This window comes from Girardinichthys multiradiatus, chromosome 10, assembly GCF_021462225.1.
Source record: "Girardinichthys multiradiatus isolate DD_20200921_A chromosome 10, DD_fGirMul_XY1, whole genome shotgun sequence".
Classification (NCBI taxonomy): Eukaryota; Metazoa; Chordata; class Actinopteri; order Cyprinodontiformes; family Goodeidae; genus Girardinichthys; species Girardinichthys multiradiatus.
This window is the reverse complement of record NC_061803.1, coordinates 8,726,510-8,749,777: the sequence shown is the minus strand read 5'-3', so window position 1 is coordinate 8,749,777 and position 23,268 is coordinate 8,726,510. Positions and strand designations below refer to the sequence as shown.

The following is a 23,268-nucleotide window of genomic DNA, read 5'->3' as shown; positions in this document are numbered from 1 at the left end:
TAAACACCGACAAGAAAAGCAGCAATACATTTCTAACGTCATTTAGACAGAATATATTAAGATTAGTGTTTGACATTTATGTAGTTTATATATTGTCAATGTATAGTTTAACAATGGAATGATGTAAAAGTATTAAAATGTAAATATATTCTGTCAGAAGCATCTAATAGAGTTCAGTTTGACAAGACTGAATTTAAATTAAATAATGTTTCATTAATGTTTTATTGTAACTCAAATGTTTTTCCGCTTATAAAATATTAATCTTTACATTTGGTACAGCAGTTTGGTCACATAATGTTAAGTGCAACAGAGATCAGTCATAACTTGGCCTTTGATATTCTGCTGTTTTAGCTCTCATTTAAAAGATTTGCAACATCTGAGCGTCATTATCTCTCAGCCAATCACAGCGGCTTCTTAATGTACCCTTTTTCTGTGTTTGTCTAGCTATTTGAACCAATCAGAGAACGCCGAGCACTTTGTATCGGCAAGATTAAAGTTGTTGCAAGGCGCGCGTGCGTGCGTGCGCGCGAGGAGAAATTCTGACCGGGGCACGAGACAGGCGAGAGGCGGCGGAGGGTGAACAGCAAGTCTTGCTGGATATTCCGTTTGTAATCCGCTATTTTATTAGTTTTATTTCCACCCGTTCAGATCTTTAACCCTCAGAGGAAACAGGTCGTTTTCGAGGGATTTGACTGTTTTTATTAGATAGATTTTGTATCTGGAGTCTGAAACGTCCCCTCTTCTTTTCCACGCCACATTTTAAACCATTTTATGAATCGTTTTCTTGTTCCTCTGTCGTTGCGGAGTTTTTTGGGGTTTTTTTTGTTTTGTTTTTTTGGTGCTGGAGCAGCGGTTTTACTGATTCGAGATGACGGAAATCAGCGAAAAAGAGAGCGAACCTCAGAACCGGGACCTGAACCGGCAGGGCACCACCGTGTCCGGTCAGCCGGAATCAAAGGTAACAGCACACCTGTTCAACAAAGACCAGCTTTGAAATAGCGAAACCATCGATTCATTATTTAAACTGACGACGAAGGGCTATATAAAGTCTGAAATGTTTATTAATAATAATAGTAATGTGTTTTTATTTATAATACCTGTGTGCTTTTGTATTTGGCAACGTGATGTTTATCTTTAAATTCAAATACAGGTAATTTTAGACGGAAATTAGTGACTGAACGTTTTCTGCCTTACGTAGCTAATTCTGTGGTGGCTCCAGGTTTTACATAACAGCTCTAAGCCACTGTAATTCTCCCACCTTGCCTGACCTTAAAGTTAGAGCGCAGAGATTACACAAAGGTGTGCATGTTCTCTTTGACATGTGTACTGAAAAAACAAGAACCTATTAAACAAGTTTTCCTTTCCCTGAAGATCACAAATAAAAAGCAGACCTTATTCCTGATTGATGTACGGTTTGTTGTGCTGTAGCCTCATTTAAAATAAAAGTATTATTTTCACATTTACATTAAAAGAATGAAAAATTTAGGAATGAAGAAACTAAATTCGTTAACCATGATATACAATAATAGAAACGGCATCACAGATCCCCTTGCATACTTATCACTGGGCATGAAATGCTTTTTCACGTCATTTTTTTTCTTTTACACCAGACCCAGTTGGAGTGTTTTTTGATGAAAAACTCAATCTTAGCCTCATCTGACCAAATTACGTGGAACTCCCAAAAGAGTTTAACAAACAAACTCTACATATTTCATGTTTGTGATGGTAGGACTGAAAAACCTTTTTCTGGGATGTCACTCTTTGCTGCAGTTCTCTAAGGAGATTTTTTTTTTTTAATCTCCTATATATCCCAACCACAAAGGAATGTCTGGATGCAAGACATAGTAGGTTATTACATTTGAAGGGGCATGCGGAAACACTCTGCGTTCAAATAATTATCTTTGGTCAGCTGGATGGACTTTCAATGCCCTTGATGCATAAACTTCATATAGATTCCAGTCAACGAAATGCTTCAGCTCATACCAAGTGGTGGGGCAACTGATGATGGAAATTGAGGAGTAAATGGACTGAACTTATATAGCGCTTTTCCAGTCATACAGACCGCTCAAAGCACTTTACACTAGCGCCACATTCACCCAATCGCACTCACATTCATACACCGATACGCAGATCGGTAGGCAACTTGAGGTTAAGTGCCTTGCCCAGGGGCACATTGACATATGGCAAGAGGAAGCTGGAATCGAACCCACAACCTTCTGATTGCAAGACAACTACTCTTCCTACTGAGCCACAGTCGCTGAGTAGAGTGGAAAAAAATGTGGCTTGGTCACATTGTAATTTTCCACAACTGTATGAAATTTTTTTAAATTTCCTGATATCGTGCAACTCTTTTTAAAAAGGGATTGTTGTCAGAATTATTTCTTAACATGAGCATTACCCCTCTGAATTAATGTACATAGATTAAAGGTTGGAATTAACTACATTCCTTATTCTGTGATCATGCTAATGTTATAAAATCAGGATTTATGAATGAACTGAGCAGTGTTCCATGGGATGTTCAAAACTTGACAAATTTTTTATAACCTAACCCAGTTTTAAGCCTTCTACAACTTTTACCCTGACCTGTTTAGTGTGTCTCTTAGTCTTCAAGGTGCTCTGTGTTCAGCAATGTACTCCAAAAACACTCTGAGGCCTTTACCGAATACCTGTAGTTATGCTGAGATCCTATGACACACAGGTGGACCTTATTTACTAAAAAGGGAACTTGTAAAAGCAAATGATTGGCCACTTTTATTTAGGATTATCAGAGTTAAAGGGGGTTAAAAACAAACGCACACCACACTCTTCTGTGTGTGAAAATCACTCAAAATCCCTTCGAAATACATAAAAGGTTGTAGTTTTAACTTTACAAAACGTAAGAAAGTTTAAAGGGTATGAATAGTTTTGCAAAGTAATTTAGCTTCCTCGTACTTGGTGTGGATTTAAGGATAATCCTGTAGCATTTTAAGGATTTATACTAATTATCTGATTTATTTATCTTAACATAAACCCTTAAACCTGTTCCTGCTCATTCATTTAACCACCACAAGCAGCCTTAATTGCCAGAGATTAGTTTCTGATCAATTTTGTTGGTCATCTCCGCACAGACCAAGACTAAGCCCAGCAGAACATTTTTCTTGTTGTCTCTGTTTGTCCACAGACAACATAATGAATGGTGCACAGTGAGGTGCTGCTTGAATTTATGAGCCAATCAGCTAGCAGATGTTTGGAGTGTCCTGCTAGGGGCTAGGCTGTAATTCACCCAAGTGGTTGTCAAGAAAAAATAGATCTCCACGCTGCATCGACCATGTAGTTCAGATGTTTGTTAAGCCCCCGCTGGCAGCCCCGTCTCCTAAACATCCTGCAGAGGAATGAAGAGCAATGGGGTGGAAATCATTAAACATACTCTATGTCTGTTTGGCAGCTTTCTTTAGGGTATCTTTGCAGCTGCTCCTATTTCTTCCAGTGACTCCTAATCTTTCTTCTTCATTCTAATAAGTTCCCAACAATCTCAACCTTCTGATTTTTTTTTTTTTTTTTGCATCCATCCATCCCACTTCCCTTTGCTGACTCTCAACACTCTCAGCCAGTCAGCAGCAGCTCTCCTTCACGTCTCTCTCCTATCCCTCTTTGCTCTCCCTTAGAGTATTTATTACAGTGCTAAGTGGGCCCACCAGCTTTCTAGAGTGCTTCTAATAGAAGCAGTGACATAGACGGAGTAGTTATTCCACCTCCTCCAGCTACAGGCAAGGTGACAGCTCCAAAAATATTATTATTCCTCTATAATCACTTGGAGCACATGTCATTCAAATATCTTGCACTCAGGGTTGGATTTATATTTGAGAAGATGAGAGGATCAAACTGGAAGAAAGGCAGTCTCTGTTCACCTCCCCTTTATTAAGAATCTCCAAAACTCACTAAACATAATATTTAATCTCATAAATGTTTGATCTATGCACTAGAAAGAACTGAATAGTTAACCTAAATAACATTTACCACATCATAAATCCTGGGGTTTACATCCTGTGTCTAATTTTCTCTTGGTGGTTGGTACTGTCACCAAACACACCATGCCTAAGCACTACGGGTCATGCTAACAAACCTCTTCAGTGTGGAAGTTGTTACTTCAAGAAGGAGACGCAGACTTTTCAATCTCAGTTAGGTGCTTTGAAATGAAGTCAGAGGAAGCACAATATGTGCAAGAAGCAATTTAAGAGGAAAGTGCATTGTCGGCGTAGGTCTTTCTGCTGTTCATTCAGGCTACTTAAGCAGGGATCAAAAGTTTAGCACATAAGTAGACGAGCAAACATATCACAGCAAAGTTGCACTTTTTCTGTTGTGGAAAATGTTGTGGAAAATCTCTGCATTGTGACAAGGCTTTACTCTAAAGAATAAGCAAACTGTTGTTTACAGTTATTAATGGTAAACACTAATTGCTAATATCAGATGGTACAGACAGCTTTAGCTGCTTTCAATTTGTCTCAGAAATCAAAGCTTGGATCTGGGAATTTCCTCACAAGAGTTGAGAGCATTATGGCTCCAAGATGAAAAATCATTGGAGCTTGCTAATTGCTGCGATGCTAACTACTTGTAGTAATACAAGTCGATCATGCGTATCTCTTCGTTTTATGCGTTTAAACTAGTGGTGGGATTTAAAAGTACATTCAATCATGTTCTTTGTAATTAATCTTTCTCAGTCTCTTTTTTTTATGAAGTAGCAATAGATGACACAATAATAAAATTTTTGTAATGTTTGTTTTACAACTGAATCAATGAACTAACATATACATCATCTTAAACAGCCACATTAAAGGAAGACTTACTTATCTTGGTTCTGAACTCCATCATCTTGTCTGTTGTGGGCTGTTGCAGCAAACATTAGCTCTGGTATCTGTGCTCAGAGTAGCATGTTTTCAAGGAAAGCAACACTGTAGGCTTGGAGACTTAAGACATCAGAGCTTCTTTTTTACAGATGACAGAGAACGTAAGATGCTTTACCGCCACCTACTGAGCAGCTGAGTGTGTGCGCATCAGTGTGCTAGAAATTAAGGGACTGACAAAGGTGCCGTTAAATGTGCTATTTTTTTTACAGAATTAATTCAAGTTATGCATGAATTGAAATTAACACTTTGAGCTCCTTACCTGAGTTAAAACGTTTAAAGGGAACATATTCCCAAAACATTTACAGCCCTACGTATGCCATTGCTTCGTTGAGATACACATCGTCAGAAGGACAATTTTGATGTGTGACCATGATTTTACAAGTTGAAATTCCAAATTATTGTGTTTCCAATGGGGAAACTCCAGGTAGAAATAGAACATGCTGATAAAACAAAGCTGTTACACCATGCCCATGGTGTCTTTTATTTTTTTGCTTTCCCAAACAACCCAAATATTCAAGATGAGGTTAAGTGGAGTAATTAAGAGTGTAACTAGAGCTGAGCAATGTGGACAAAAAATTATCACAATATGTTTTGTGTGTTTTGAGTGGTTTATCACAATATAGTGTAGTTCCCTAAGGAATTGCAGGACCTTATGGATTATAATGACACTTTCTCAACTGGCAATACAGTCATATTCAGTAAATTACAATAAAGTTAATTTGTGTCAATAACTCAGTTCACTTAGTGAAACATATTATAAAGGGTAATTACACCCAAAATTATGTTTTCAAGCCCTTTTTTCTATTAATAATGATTAATATCTGCTTCCAGCTAATGAAAACACAACATTGAAGATTAGAATATTACATCATACCAATAAAAAAATATTAATACAGAAACAAGGGCTTAATGAACAGTATGTTTAATACCTGCTTAAAGGTTGTAATTTTTAAAAGGTACTTACAAATGATCTTAATCTGAATGCATATTCTGATTTATTGAATATGACTGTGTATCGATGTTCAAATCCCATAGGCAGTACTGTTTAAAAGTGCAGAAAAAAACCACAATTAAAAACGTCTTAGTAATAATGGTCCCACATACTGCCTGTTAGGCCACATGTATTCATAGTCTTATTGTATTTTAAAGCCTACCTTTATCACTGTTATTGACATTTTCTGTTTCTCAATAAATTATAAAAATTGTTTTATTGCGAACCCCTAGGTGTAACAATTTATGTTTTATTTGTAGAGAACATTCTGCAATTCTCACAGTGTTATAACTTTGAATAAAAATACCACAGTTTTACAGAATTTACACAAAAACGTTTAAAAAGTAAAACATAATTTTCTTTAAAACAGGAAGGTAACAGTTTTTTATACTGCTGCACAATAGAATATCGTGTTGATTATTGTAATAATATTAACGCTATCTATACCATTTATTTCAATATTATTTTGATTTCAATATATAAACTAAGTGCTTTTTTACCTTTTATTCACTCGGCACTGACTAGAGTAATACAAGTATAACAAGCTAATATCAGCCTATTGAATAGGTAAACTGTCTGCTCAGAGGCTGCAGTCATGGCTTCCTAAATGTAGTTTTAAAACCTTCAGTGGTAAACTTATGAAGAATGATAGGCGGTGATTCTTGAGTTTCCACGCCATGACTGTCCGTACTTTTTCAGACCGGAAATATTTCAAAACAGCAAAATATGTCTTTGTAGTAAGCAAGGGAAAAACTGCTTCTTTCAGCCAGCTGACAAGCAGTAGGTGGGAGAGGGGATGTGTGCTTTGTTACTCTGTGCATCACACAGCTGGAGGGAACTTTGGTCATTGTGGCACTTTCTCTAGCATCTGATTAAAAAAAATTTAAGCCACACAAACAGAATAACAAAATTTGAGCGGCTTTGAAACCTTGATTCTTTAAAATCTTGATACATACATTAAAAACTTGTATTTCTTTTGAATTCTTGCATGTGGATGAGAGGTAGAAATGCTTTCGCATGTTTTCCAACTTGTATGTCAATTTAGACTGATCTTTCATCCAAAAACCTAAGCTTAATGCTTTTTCAAAAAAAAAAACTATAACCACTGGACCAAAAAGATGAACATTTGCGTGAGACACATTAATTTGTTCAGGACTTCAAGCAAAAGCAGGAAAATATTCCTTTAAGATTATGTTTTAATGGTACTTGGAGATTTAATAGGTTGGGGACAAAACAATTGTACTCTAGATCTTTTTTCCGAATGTCAGCAGCTCCTTCAGTCGTGGTATAACATTATTCCACATCAACAGCACTGAAAATTATTTCTACAAATGACTTTGCTAAGCCCCTCATCTCCCTCTTAGTAGTTCTGCTGGGCCAACAGGCATATGGTAGCTGTAAGACTTTATGTTTATCTCCAAGCACCACCTCCTAAAAGCAATAATTTTTCCTTCCAGGAAGGTGATGTGTAGCTGCAAGGCGAAAATATGCTGAGCCAAAGTGCATATTTTGTGCTTGTAGCCATGTTATTATCCAGAACAATCAAACAATCAGAAACTTGAGAGTTGTTTAATAGTCAGCAGACTGCAACTTCTTATTGTCCTCATCATCTCGAAAGTTTCTGCAAGATTCCTAAATTGTCATATGTATTCTCCATTGTGTCATTGAGGATGAACTGATGGTTGTATGCTACATAAAGTTTAATAAAGTCTTTGAATTTGCTGTGACTGCTAATAATGCAAGGTGTAGGTATGCTGTAGTCTCCAGGGCCTCTACACGGTTCACTGGATATTTGGCCAACACAGAGACATTTTAATGAGACTGCAATGATGAAAACCATTTTCTTCCAGCTCTGCCTCTCACCTTCATTTCACATTTACCTCCTTATCAGTTTGTATTATTTTTATGCCCCACACATAGATTATGTAACACCTTTCTCTTTCCATTTCCGCTGTCCGATGACCTTTCCACCTGTCCTTCAGTTCCTCATCCTTTTTTTTGTTTGTGGCACCATCACTGTTAATTTTCCATTATGATCTTTTCACTCCCTGACGTTTAAATAATGCTTGATTGTAAAGATAAAGGTTATTAAGAAATGCTCCAGTGGGTGATGAGTAATAATGGAACATTATTACTCATTTAGTTTAATGTTAACTACATTAAACTAAATGCATCATTTTGTAATTTTCTGCCATTATTCCGGGATATTTGCAGCTCATTAAACCAGTCTTATGTGTGTATTTGCCCAACGGTGAATAATGGAGATTTTCTTCATTTGCATTTTATTACAGTGCTGGCATTTTGCTGCATTCTTCTGGTAGAATAAAATCACAGCTTCTTTTAGTGAGCAAGTACCACAGTGTTTCTTAGACATGCCATTTTCAATCTGCAAACTTCATGAGTGTTGATGACATTTATTAACAAAGCAGACTCAATCTCCTTGTGTTTGTTTATTTCATATCTCTGTTTGCAGAAGGATTCATCACTCAGTCCTATAATTTCTGACTGACTGGGATATGTTTATTATTGCGATACCAAAGTGATGGCCAAAAATACTCTCATCAGAAACTCATGAAGACTGAAAGTACCAACAAGAAAATATACAAAGAAGAAAATATCATCAGTGCCTCAGTGCTAAAATACATCGAGCTAGGAACTAGTTTTTACTCTGACACCCCTAAATAAAACCAGTACAACCAATTGCCTCCAGAAGTCACATATGTAATACAGGGTCTACTTATACATAGAGGCCTCGGAGGTATCTTAGAAAGCATTAGTTAACAAACAGCAGTTTAACCAGAGAGCCAAGTGGTAACACTGGAAGACCTGCAGAGATCTTTTGACAAGACAACTATTAGTTACACAATCCACAAATATTTCCTTCATGAATGATTGCCAAGAAGAAAGCCATTGTTGAAAAAAACAAAATAAGTCTCAAGCATTGTTGGTGACATAGCAAACATGTGAAGGAAGGTGCTCTGGTCAGATGAGACCAAAATTAAACTTTTTGGCCTACATTCAGGACACAGTATGTAGAAGAAACTAACACTCCACGCCACCCTGAATGCACTATGCTCACTGTGAAACAAGGTGATGGCACCATCATTCTGTGGCAAGACTTGAAAAAGGTAAATAACGGATCAAATTTAGTTTCTAGACAAAACAGATTAAACAAAAAATGTCAGAGGTAATAATAAGGTGGCCCTGTAAAGAGGTGGGGCTTGAAAAATAAATGCATGGGCACATTTTTGAGATGTGTATATATAAAAGCATCTGTATACTTTCTTGAACTTCCTAAGCATGTTTATTGTACAGGCCTCTCAAAGATCCCACTGAAATTTGTAAATTCAAAAGGTTGTAGGGGTATGAATACTTCTGCAAGGCAGTGCAGTTGTAACAAAACTACTGGAATTGTAAAGAGAGCCTCTGTCAGGAATTTTGAATGCTGTGTTTAAGGTAAATAAGAAAATACAACAGGCTATGTCGAAGGTAACTAGCTTGCTGTATGCATGATTACCATTATATGCAAATCAATAAGCCATTGTGATTGTCAGCGTTTTCTAAGAGCTCCTTCTGCAGTTAAGCCCTTTTAACAGCCGGATTTGGAAATGAAAGCCTCTTTCGTTGCACACTTTGGCAGGCAGCTTGTGGGCTGCTGGAGTCTGCTAAAATGCAAATCACCAAATAACAGCCCTGGAAACAACAGGCAGGGCTTTTAGAGCCACACACAGAGGTGTGAATGTATCAAGAAGAGGAGGATGAAAGAATTTACTGTGGTTCATACAGCAGCTGCCATTTTAGTATAATAGTAAATTTGTTTCACCCACTGAGAAACAAATGGGGCAAAAAAGGGAGCCAGAAAATCATCAGGGCGCAGATGATCAATTGTATTTTGTGCATTAAGTGTTAAATTAGTTAAACATTAAATATTAAACAAAACTCAGATGGAAATCAGTTTTCATTTATAATCCAGCTTTTCTTAAACAACTTTTGTGTTCATTTTCCGTTTTTACCTCATACATTTTCACTGCATCTTTACAAGGTTACTTTCTATTTGTCCTGATCCTGGGAAACTTGCCCCTTTAATCTGAAACATGTTATCACCACCCATCCTTCTTGGTAATGTGTTAGCGGTGGATCCTAGCATGGAAGAGGGAATAAAACCTTTATAGGCTTTGAAATACGTTTCTACTACGTTCCCTATCAGTGTTTAGGAAATAAGTCAAAATCCAACATTTAATACATCTTCAACTGCTTTTACACCTCTTTGGGGCTAGTTTCTGGGCAAGAAAAAATACATCTGGAGAAATATAACTGTAAAGGTATCACACATACTATTTAAAAGCCAGTCAGTCAGTCAGTCATTTTCTACCGCTTATTCCATTGTGGGTCACGGGGGAGCTGGTGCCTATCTCCAGCAGTCTATGGGCAAGAGGCGGGGTACACCCTGGACAGATCGCCAGTCCATCGCAGGGCAACACACAAACAACCAAGCATACACTCATTCATACACCTAAGGTCAATTTAGAGTGACCAATTAACCTAACAGGCATGTCTTTGGACTGTGGGAGGAAGCCGGAGTACCCGGTGAGAACCCACGCATGCACGGGGAGAACATGCAAACTCCATGCAGAAAGACTATTTAAAAGCCTTAAAAGATAATAATATGAAAACTAATATATATGAAAATTTTATTTTTGCATGTTTTTAGTTTATTTTAGGTGGCCTGGGCACCAGTAAAATGATTTGCAACTCGTCATTCCCAGAAATGGTTGATTTAGTTCACTTTTTCCAAACACGTTACCACTGAATGGATGCCTATCGAGGTCACCTTTAATTCAAAGCTCAGGTCAATGTGAGAGGACTGATACACTTACTCAGGCTTTACTGTGTTGCAATGATTTGAGACCTTAAGCCACAAGAGATGTTTCATATTTCAGTCAGCATCGATTCTGTCTCATAGACAAATCTGTGCATATCTGCAATAATGTGTTTTTTGTCTCTTAGTATTATGGAAAGCAGTGACACTGTTCGATGGTACTCTATGGGTCTTTTTTGTTCATTTTAACCTACCCTAGCTGGTACTTTTTTCATGCCACCCCTTAGCTTGTAAGATAGCCAGGGTGATGCCCATATGGTAGAAACAGAAATAGAGCTTAAGATTTATGGTTCAGATAGAATAATCAGCTGCTTATATAAAGAATATCCTTGTCATGCATGGAAAATCTCTAATGTTGTTGGAATATTCAGCAGACAGTTTACAAAGTTAAATTACAGGGAACCCCTGATCAAGATTTTGTCCTAAATATTGATCCCAATCATTTAAAAATATAATGTTTACAGATACTGAGAATCAATCTAATACCTGCAATCTTACAGCTCTAACTTGCAAACAACATACCAGATGTAAATTAAATGTTAAAAAAACCCAATACCAAGCATACTTCCATAGCTCAAAAATGAAAATATCTAAAATGACCAGATATCTTCCTTGCAGTTGCCACTCTCTGTTTCTGTGACGCTGCGTGAGGAGTATCTCGTATACAACCAGCTATAACCTTAAGCCCCAAGCAGCCTCTTTTTGCCATGTTTTTTCTGCATTCTTTTGTAAAGTTAGACGGAAACACTCTGTTGATTTCTGATCTGTTTAGCATTCTTTCAGTTGCTTCTTTATCTGCTCCAATCATCAATAAGGAGTCTATCCAGTGAGGCTGAGCACCAACACCAGGTTAAGGTTTGATCTCCAAATATCTGTAGTTAAGTCAATAACAGTGAAACCATACAACATGCCCTCGGGTTATGGTGATCTTTTTAATCTAGCTGAGGCAGTGGCTAGATAAAAAAGTTCATCTCAGCATTTTACACCAGTTTAAAGCTTTTACGATGCAGCTAACACAAAACCAAAGACTGCAGGGTGACAAATGCCTTCACCAAGATTCTCAGCCAATACTTGAGTTTCGATAAGGATGTCTTTTTTGTCCATCAAGCTTGTATTTCATTTATGTCAAAGCAATTTCAAGCATGCTGCAAATTCCGTTAAAAATCCCCCCATGACAAGAGGTCAGGATGGAGGCAGGCAGAGAAGAACCTGCCTGCGCAGAACTACATTTTCTTACTTTGGTTTCACATATTATCTTCTAGAAATTTGCCTTATAAGGTCTTGAAGAAACACATTTTCTCATTTGGTAAAGATCAGCATGGCAGGAATTTGAAACTATTAACTTAAACGATTTCACTATAAATAGCCATTTTCTTTATCATGCTACTTCTCAACTATCCCTTTAGCATTGCCTGCAGTTTATACAAATATATAGCTGGAAGATTTTGTTTTACTTTCTAGAAGAACTGTATCCGAGCATCCACAAAGCTTCACCTAATTATTAATTCATCCAAGCATTTCCCACAACAAGCTATTTTTAGAAGCCTTCACCAAAACATTTTCAAACAAAGCTGACACAGGTCCATGAGATGGTGGGCTTATATTTGTGGCTCATTTATCCTGCTTATTTATCCTGCCACTTGCCTTTGCTTCATGTTTCCCCCCTCACACACTAAATTGATCCTTATATGCTTTATTTCTTCGCTTCTTCACTGCCTCGCTCTAACCGCCGTCTGTTTTAGTATACAACACTACTCACTCTGTGATTAGCTAATAGCTGTCACTAGTTCAGTGTGGAGGGTCTCGGGTTCTGTGATCCATAAATAGATTTTAAAATGTTAGAGAGAAACACAGGAGCATTAGGAAGTATTGCAGAGACTTGTGTTCACTGGAGTTCAGCTTTTGATTTCTGCTCTGTTTGCAGGGAAGGTTACAGACTAAAATAAATCTACCAATTAACCAGCTTCTTTTCCAACACAATGTTGCACCTGTAGTATAACTGTAACCATATAGCTTCAAAGATAAGAAAGAGGGGGGAGATTCTGCAGTGTGATGCCCTGCAGCTCCTACAGCTTAGACAGCTGTTATTGTCTCATGTTTTGTCTCTTTGCACAGTGATAATAAACTAATTTAGGATAAAATTGTGTGCTTCTTTTTATGCAACATGCCAAAACATGTTAAAGGCTTAATCAAAGTTTTTTATGGTCTGTGTCTAGGCATCAAATGGATCAAGATCAAAATCAAGTGATCAGTTAGTGATTTCCTGATGGCACAATGAATACCTAATGTTGTAATATTTTAAATGGCCGAGGATTCAAATGCAGGCAGGTGGGAGGCAGGCAGGCAAGCAGGCCTCAAACACAACAAAAGAAGGGCTAATGACAAAAAACAGAAGTTGAAAGAAACATGAAAGTTTGTGATTACTGATTCTGACAGCAAAACAGCTGAGACAGGATTCAAAAAACCGAGACAAGTAAAGCCCAGAAATCTTTCACAGGTCGCCCCATGGGCCCATTAAAGATTTTGGGGTGGAACATGTGGCGTGGCGGTAGCGCGTGTTACCCCAGAAGCTTCACTTATTGACACAGCTCTCCCGGGTTCGAGTCCCGACCCTGGAGACCTGTGCTGCATGTCTTCCACCGTCTTTCCACCTCGTGTCCTGTCTGCTTACTTTCAATTAAAAAAAATAAAGGCTGCTAGTGCGGTAAGAAAAATATTTTAAAAATATAAAAAAAATATTTAGGATGGCACACCATCATCAAAACCAATGGCTGACTTTGAAAAATGTTAAAAAAAATTAAAACATGTAAGCATGGTAAACTCTTACCATTGTTTAATGCAGCATTCACTGGTAACAGGAAAGGACTGGTGCATTCACTGACACGTGAACAACTCAGCTTCAGTCGTTAAACCAGCAACTTATCATATCTGTGGAGGCCATCATTCAATGACCCTGCCTCCCCCATTGCTGAGCATCACAGAAATGCATGAAAACGACAGTTTTTCATGTTATAATACTGTTCATGCCACAGAGAGTGTTTGGTGTCTATAAAAAAAAAAAAATTTTTAACCTTTTGGGTTTTAACACATAAGAGATCTGGTCTGGTGTGGATCAAATGAGCAGACTGATCCACCTGAAAGAATTGTCTCATTTCGGTTGGAAGTGACTTTGGTGCCATTCATTCACAGTAAGAAAGCAAACAGCATTTCAGCGAACCAAAAAGAGGAAGTGACGTCTACTATACGTAGTGGACAAACAGGAAAGATCACAGGAAAGTCCACTGCTTGGAAATATTTCCAGTTGCGAATAACATGTTACAAATTTTTTTGTTGTGTAAATATGGTACAAAATGTATTTTACGTATGTGTATTTATAGTTAAGAATCCCATTCTGACCCATACCTAATCTGAAGAGTATTGCACCGCACATCACAGGTTCCAGAAATGTCATTATTTTTTAAACCAAGAGGAAGACCAAAGGAACAAGCTTGACGAAAAAAAAGTACACCTAAAAATGGTTGATCCATACAGAATATTAGAGAAAAAACTAACTGTAATTGAAAGAGCGTAGTTCTTTTACTATGACTACAAATCAGCAAATATGGTGCCCTCTACTAACTAAATTTGGTGACTAAAACTGAAATAATTCTGTATTATTTTACAATATAATGACTTAGAATAATTTTACGTTTAATTAATTGTATTATATAATGGAGGCTATTGACATATTAAATGAATTATGAATGCATTTATTTATTTTCAGTTTTACTTTAGTAAATAACTACTTCAATAGTAATTTATTACATTTTGGCACTTTAACACTTATTTCTTGGCTGCCGTGCATTTAAATACCAAAAAACAATTATTATTAATAAATAAAATTTTAAAAACGATTAAAAAATATAAATAACTTTAAAAAACTAATACCGAAAAGCATTATTTTTTGCATTTCCTCTTCAATAGAAAATATAAAATGTGTCTTTCCTTTAACAGGATTATTTTCTTTTGAAATGATGTAACTAGTTTAAACACTAATATTAATAATTATCAGATTTTATTCATTTTTCTCCTTTGTAGGAAATTCTTTTGAGTGTTGAGCTGCATTAAAAAGAGAAGTAGATGTTACATTCATATCTGTATAAATGGATGTGGATTAAATTGTTTTCATGATTTTATCTTAATACATAGATAGGTAGGAATAATGTTAGATGATAAATATTTCATAGCTTTTTTAATTATTGCTTTTAATTTAAAGGGTCTTGTCACATTGGATAGAAATTACGGTGAAAATTAAATTTGGACCTAAAGTACTTCAGAATAATTTGAGGACGTTTACAAAAAATATTAGATAGCATTTAGTTTTGTATTTGAAAACTAGCTGGCTTGAAAAAAAAGATGTTTCCCCTCTTTAAACTGCTTCTAAAGCAGACACTTATGGAGAAGATCAACACAGTCAAACAGTTTTAAGATCTAACAAAGAGGAACACTCATTAATGAATGGACCTTCAACGGAGCCAAGAAAAGACTATTAAAGAAAGCATAAACTCAGCTATCTCTTGGAAACATTTACGTGGGGAACTTAGTAGGTCTTTTTATCACTCAGTCTAATTGAATTCTTTAATTCTGTAGCTTATAGAGGAGGAGCCTGCTCAATACTATCGATTATTCTGTGTGAAGTAAGTGCTGATGTATAATACGGTGGATATAAAAGCTGGAAAATGCAATTAACATGATAGGGAGGTTGTGAAAATTGTAATAAAATTTCTTAATATGTTTGTTTAAATTTTTTAATAAACAAAATGTAAAATGCAACCATAACATGAACCTAGAAATTATTTAATTAGGTAAATCTCTGCGGTACAAAGTGGTGTTTATAGCCAGGTAATGAGTTCAGAGCAAACTGAAGAGCTGCTCTTCACTGTTAGAAACCTATTACGTCCTTGTCCTCATCCGTCAGCCTCTTCCCTTAATGTATGACTTTACTGCAGTTTTTATTTCCTCATACTCCCTTCCCATAATTTCTAAGTCTCTGTAATAGTTTAGTGTTATCAGCTCCCCTTTTCTGTGACCAAGAGCAGTGTTTGCTATGCATCACTGACTGCATACGGTGAAGGTGTAGAGCGCTCAATAGCATAATTCAACATGAATTTTAAGAAGTATTGACATAGGTGGGTTCAAAAGTGGCTGTACATTTGCAATCTAAGGAAAAGTGGAGGAGAAAGCTAAAGACAGGAGATCAGAAGTTAGCTTGACATTGGAGGGACAGTCGAGGCAAGGCAAGTTTATTTATATAGCACATTTCAGTAGCAAGACGATTCAAAGTGCTGTACATGGAAAAAAAAAGAAAAAGAGACATAATAGGAAAAGTACATTGCAGTGGTATAAAGGTAATTAAATAATTAAAGAGAATAAAAAATGAGTAATTAAAAAGATTATAATAAAAGAATAAATTAAATAAAAAATTAATGATAAAATGATGGATAAGAAAATGAAAGGAAAGTTGCACTGAAATCTTAACTAATAATGTTTAGATAGCACAATCAAAGGCCACTCTAAACATATAAGTTTTTATTCTTGATTTAAAACAAGTTAGGGTTTTAGTGCTTTTACAGATTTCTGGGAGTCTATTCCAGATTAGTGGAACATAAGAATTAAAAGCTGCCTTTCCATGTTTGGTTCTGGTTCTGGGTATGCGGAGTAGATTTGTTGTCAAAGGGTTCAGCTTCCAGAGATTTTAAACCTTGCATAGCCGTTCAAACCGGACACCTATTTGTCACATTAAACACTCTTGTGACTCAATGGAGACACTAAAAGCCGAAGTTAATGCTTCATAAATTATTTTCACTAACATTGGCGAATTCTATCCATGTATTGAATTGAAACTCTGGAAAAACTGTATTATTTAGCATGGGTGGCTGAGTTAAAGGGTTTTTGCAAATGAAAATGTAGAACTGTCATATAATTTAAAGTTAATTGAACATATGAACTGTAGTGGAGTGTAAACTGGGGGATGACTGTAAGAAAATGTTGGGAATATTTAATCAGTGAGAAATTTTTAACACACTCACACTAATGATCCACCTTTAGTTCAGGGCCTACTTCTTCCTAACAGGACTGGTAGTCTTATTTGGTCCTGGTTCCTGTAGTGGAAACAGAAAGGGAAGACAAATGGCCCCAAAAAACTACACTGGTTCCTGAACAGGTTCCTCCACCTCAATACAACCAGCTTCAGATTTCATACAGAACCTGATGTTATTGCACTGAATGAAGAATTTTTCATTCACATAGTGAAATGGGTCAGTTTAGGTTTCCTCAAATAGATTTCTTCTGCAACAGCTTTTTATTTTATTAATACAATCTTCAAAAAACACCATGAGTTTAATTTTGCTCATCTGTTCTACACACCATTCGTGTGCCTTCTCTGATTCTCTGTGGATGTTATTTGTAGCCTATAAGATGTTTTGCATGTGTAGCCAACTTCATTGTTCTCTGAAACACATAGCATTTAGAGGTTTGCTTAATTTTAATCATTCTTTCCTTTACAAAGCTGCCTAAAAATATTCATTTTGTTTGTGTTCCAGCTGCAGCGGCTGAAGCGCTCCCTCTCTCTCAAATCCGTCATACGCAGCAAGAGTGTGGATAACTTTTTCCAACGCAGCAATGGCGAATCTCGGCTGGCCTCAGCCATCATCACCGTGCCACCACCTCCATCATCTCCTCCTCCCTTCTCTGAATCACCACTGGCCTATGAACCCTCTCCCTCTCTTTCACCATCAGTCAGTCCCAACCCTTCCTTGTCGTCATATTCCCCTTCTGTCAGCCCTTCACTGTCCAGGACTTCAAAGAGTCAGTCAAAGTCTCAGACCCAGCCAGTGCAACCAGTCAAGACCCACTGTTTCCAGGAGCATATCTTCCGTAGGCCCACCAGTTGCCAGCGATGCAAACACGTGATCCAAGGTAGACTAATTAACAACTACCTGTTATCTCTCACTACTACCACCTTGTTAACAATGAATTATCCTATTGACAGTAACCACAACCAGAAAGTGTTTGATTAAAGCCTGTCATTGGTTGTGTATTTAGGAAATTCCAAGCAAGGCCTTCGTTGTAAAGCCTGTAAGCTGGCAGCCCACCTTTGGTGTTCCTCTGAGCTCTCTCAGCAGGCCTGTAATGGCAAGGTAAGAGACTTCAGATCAGGAGACTCAGTGTTTCCTAAGAGGAAATTGGCACAGGTATGACAACCAGGAAATACATTTGGAATCAATTAAAGTGCAGTTATGTCAAATCCCAGTCATCATTGCAATATGAATGTTTGTAATAATGCACTTACAAAGAACTTGTAAATGCAAGTTAAACATGCATTCATGTACTTTATGCCAATGATGTATTTGGCCAATTGGATGGTCTTTCACTGCCCTTGATGCCAACATGGGATGTTGATTTAAGGGATCAAGATCTTAAGGCTTACAGAGAGTGGTAGGGTCATCCTGATGATGTCAGAGAAAGAAGAGTAATAAAAAGCATGGGTTAATTGTAACAGATATTATTGAGATATTTAGCAACAATGTTGCAACGTCAGGTTTTTGGAAAATCGTGCAGCCCTAATGGATAGTGAAAATAAAGCACTATACAAGAGCAGGCCATTTACCGTTTAAACCATAAATTTTGCATTAATAATTTTTTAACAATTCTGGTCGTAGTTCGAAAATGTAAAAAGAAAAGCAAAAACACTAAAAATTTTGGTTTAGAGTCCTAATTGAGGCATTTTTGAATAATGTGTGTTGAAGTAGCTGAGTACAGCTAACACCTGATACTTGTTGTGAGTTTACTACCTGGTTTTACATCAGCTGCAGTGTAATAGCAATGACCTATAAAAGATATATGTTTCTTTAAATCAGTGGGACCAACTAGTGCTGCTGTCATGTCTGCTGTTTGGAAGTATTTTAAACAGAAAATGAAAGTTGTTCAGTTGTCTGTTGCAAACTTTGCAGGTCAGGTACATCTCAAAGCATTTTTGAAAGAGGTACATGGACAAATTCAACATGTTCCCACAGTTACCTCTGAAAGCAAATAAGCTGCAGCAAGACACTTACAGAAAATTCTAAAGAAGGGTGATAGTTTTCAAGCAATACCCCTAAGGTCTGTATGACCATCTCATCACTATGGCAGGGATTTGTGTTTTTTTAGTCACCTTTTGCACCAGCTGGAGCCACAGTATGTCCTGCTCTAGATGCTGCCAACACAGCACTGCCTAAGGTAGATAAAAATGTTTGCCATCACCTGTTGGGTTCATAAATGCGATTCCATTTGACTTTAGTTTAGATATTCAGAGTTCAGTGGTTTGCCTAATGTCACTGCTTAATATCACAGCACACTAAATAGGCTCCTTATTGATCAAATATGTGCTGTGCTTCATGCCCAGCAGTTACATGCCTCTCATACTTCAGAGCATAAAAGCAAGCGGCTGAAAAAATGCTAAACAGACGGGAAATTGACAAACATTGTGTCCATAATATTTTAGATAATGCAAAAAAATAAGCAATAGATAATAGAGGAAGCATGTGCTGTTTTATATATCTATATACTAGGGCTACAACTAATGATTATTTTGCTAATCTAATAATCTGTTGACTATTTTTTCGATTAATCGATTAATAATCAGATAATTTGTAACAGGTGAAGCCAAAACTATGACACTTGAGGAGTTCTGGATAGAGCATATTTACAGACATTCATCTTAAATGCAAAATATAAATATTTGTTAGACAATTTTTGTCCAATTACTGCTCTCAGTGGGTTGTTCGTTCCGAAAATTGCATGTTTTATAGTCTGGATCCTCCAGTTAACGATTATTCAATTACTAAATTAGTTGACAATTATTTCAATAATCGATTAATCCGATTTATTGTTTCAGCCCTACTATATACACTTCTAAATATTTATATCTAATATCTTCTAAATATACAGTAGCATTAAGTTTTTCATAAATGCAAGGCTTTCAGATTTTATATATTTTGCAGTGCTGTGAAAGGAAATATTACTCTAGTGACAGCTTATTAGCTCAAAATGCCTAATGGGCTATTTTGTACTGATTATTTATATGATATTCACTGTGTTTCAGTTGCTCCTAGTTACTTTCAGCTGTTCCCTTTACCCTGAAGAAAACAAAAGTCACATAATTAATTAGATTTACTGTAATTGTTTCTAAAATGTACTGGGAATGTGCATGTTCCTTGGAGAGAGAACACAAATTAAGAATGGTCTGCATCAGCAAAATTAAACAGCATCTGGATGCTGTAAGTGTCTCTCTGAGTCATTTGGCACAGCCTTTAGCCCAAGTAATATGCCTAGTCCCAAAATCCTTGGCTTGTGGAAATAGAATAAAGCATTTTTCAAACCAGCAAAAACAAAATGGTGAAGGTATAATTGGAACATGGATTGACTGGAAATGTATGAAAGAGTAGCTGTATGGTAAATGTTTCCCTTCTATATGCCAAGCCTTATCAGAAGAAAAAGGCTGAGTCCAGCAGTTTTAAAGTTCATGTGGTTACATTCCCGTATTCCTGTATTATTCCGTGTCTTATGACCTTCCTGCTCCTTTACTTACACAGTGCTTCTTTCTCTCTTCCTCTCACTTTTCTGGATGCAACATTTCCTACCTTCCTTCTAAACTTTGCTGGAAAATCAATATCTCTCTGTACCAGCTGGTCTGCCTAATTCAGTGTGAAATTTGTTGTGTTTGAGGCAAACACTGTCCCTCGAGGATGTGCATGCTCTCACCAATTCAGTGTCCTTTTCGATCACTGCACACTCATCAAGAAAGGATTTTAGGCAGCAGTTATGCATATAAATTAAAGTTTTGCATGAACAAAGTTGAATTTAACATTTTTTAGACATTAATTAAGATGATTGCTTCAGTGGCAGTTTATGTTTTAAATTTAGACAAAATACAGACTGTGGAAAATTGGTTTATAGTGAAAAAAAAACAGCCAAACTCTTGGAATTACTTGGTGCTTCAAAGGCATTGAGGGAGCTACAACTAAAGCTGGCCACTGGGAGCAGAGCCTTGGAGGAATAGATCGGCTTAGCATACTAACCTTCATAAAGGTCATTTCACAAATCAGTGGCCACAAAGACACACAGCTATGTGTGCCATGTTGCGGCCTTTCATAAGACGTTTACAAAGAGGACCTCCAACAATATGTGCCAACAAAACTCCGCCTGAAGTTGTGAAACCAGTAAGTGCTGGTTATAATATAATGCTGCTTTTGCCAGCCTCCACTTTACATCTACTTTCCAATTTCAGCTCTATGGCCCTATTCAGACCTGGCCTTTACGTGTTCTCACTGATTCAGATAAAGGTTGTACGAAAACCATTCATACCTGGTATTAAAATCTATTTTGAAGGATCAGACCTTGTTTATCCACTATAAATGAAAATTAACACATTGCCGTCACAGAGTCGGCTGACAGTTAAGGAATAAACAGGAGATTAGCAGGTCTATTGATCTTTCTGTAGCATCACAGATACATTTAATCATCCCTTGATCTATGTAATTATTCAAACATTATCTCAGCTAAGCAGTGTATGATTTTTATCAACACTGTTTATAGATTCATTTATTTCAACTGCAAAATGATCAACTAACAACTCTGTAGCTTGAAGGGAGTCATGTCAGGTCAGTGGGCGGTTCTGCAGCGTGTCCCTGGACAGATTTGATTCAAACTGCTAAAAGAATGCAGGTAAAAGTGCTCCAAGCCACATGCATAGGTGGTCTGAGAACAGCCATTTGCAAAACCCGCTGAGGGTGCTCACAGCTGTATTTAGTTGTTTTCAGACATCGTCAAGTTAAACATGAAGATTATTTCTGCCATGTGTGAACTTTGTCTGAGACTACCTTACTTGGCAACTTGCAGATTAATCTGCCACCTCCATCCTTACACTGCTCACACCAAGAGAGCTAAAAAGCGAGTTTTTTGTTTCATTAATTAAGAAATTTAAATAGGACAATTTGCACAACTGAGTGTAAAGCAGCTTAGTTGAAAATGAAAAAGAAATACAGGACTATAAGAAAGTATTTGCTTCCTAAAGATTTCTCCTAATTTTGATTTTTTTGTCATACTTGAATGTTTCAGATCATCAAATAATTTTTGCTATCATACAAAAGCAACCTGAGTAAATACAAAAGGAGGTTTTCCAAAAAACATCATGAGAACGTCCAAGAACTTTTGCAAAAGATTTTGTGCACTAATGAAACAAAAGTGAAACTTTTTGCAAGGTGTACATCTTGTTAATATCTGGCATAAAACTAACACAACATTTCATTGAAAGAGAAGAAAATTAAAATCATACCTCCAATAAAATCTGCCGGTGGTAGTGTTATGGTCTGGGGTGGCTTTGCTGCTTCAGGACCTGGACAACTTGGCATAATTGATGGGACCACGATTCTGCTCTCTGACAGAAAATCCTGATGGAAAATGTGTTGCTATCAGTTTGTGACCTCAAACGCACTTGGGTTATGCAGCAGGATAATGATCCAAAGCACAAATGCAAGTCTATCTCTGAATGGCTCATAGAAACTAAATGACAGCTTTAGAGTGGCCTAGTCAAAGTCTGGACTCTGCCCTTATTTAGATTACGGTTGCGAATGACCTCAAACCATCAAAAGCCTGTTGATACATATCGTTGCCTTATGGCATAACTGTCTAAGTCATATTTGAACTTTTTTTGGAAAACAAAAAAAAACAAATTTTCCAGCAACCACATTATACTTTTTATTGATTTTGTAACAGAAAGCCAAAATATAGACAATTATGCTATGAGGCTAACGCTATTCAGCACATTCCAAAGATCCTATTGAATGTTGTTGCCACCTAGTGGTCAGAAATATACCAAACTATAATTTGCTAACATGCATACTAAATATCTACATTTATTTTTATTTAAATTAACAATCTTTACCTTATATAATTACTGTTTAAGAGCAGACACACAAATAAAGGATTTTTTTAATAGAATTGTTAAAAAAATCTGCCATTAAGGGGTTCAATCTGACTATACTAATAAAAACCTTTCGAAATGGTTGAATTAAAACAATTCTTCAAATAAGAGTGGGGCAAAATTATTCTGTGTTTGATATTAAAACTTGTTTTAAGGGTCTGGAAAATGACAAAGCAAGAACAGAAGACATCTGTGAGAAGTAGATACTTTTTTTTTTCAGCACTTAATTCAAAACTTCATAGCCCTTTGATCATTTTCAGTTTATGTGCTGACTGAACACTTTAAAATATTTCCAGAATCAAGGAGCTTTTAATGACTCCAGAATCATGAAATCTATTTAGTAATCAATGTTAATTAAATGTTAAGATGTAATATACTTTTGTTGGGGAGCTGGGAATGCTGAGCACTGCACAAAAAATACTGCTAGTGCAGAAAAGCTTTACACACACACACACACATCCTTGCTCTTTTCTGTTGTATTTAAGGAGCTTAATTTCACTGAAAACATTTTAAC

General features: G+C 36.6%; 1 protein-coding gene across 1 annotated transcript in view; it reads left to right on the top strand.

Annotated features, from left to right (window-relative positions):
* The first annotated feature begins 515 nt into the window (after positions 1 to 515).
* The window catches only part of LOC124874689 (SH3 and cysteine-rich domain-containing protein 2-like), a 41,969-nt gene continuing 19,216 nt past the window's right edge, over positions 516 to 23,268 (top strand). Inside the window, exons 1-3 of the mRNA XM_047376158.1 lie at positions 516 to 958; positions 17,335 to 17,710; positions 17,837 to 17,931. Coding sequence (XP_047232114.1) covers positions 869 to 958; positions 17,335 to 17,710; positions 17,837 to 17,931 — 561 coding nt within the window. The 5' untranslated portion in view covers positions 516 to 868. The remainder of the gene's footprint in view (positions 959 to 17,334; positions 17,711 to 17,836; positions 17,932 to 23,268) is intronic.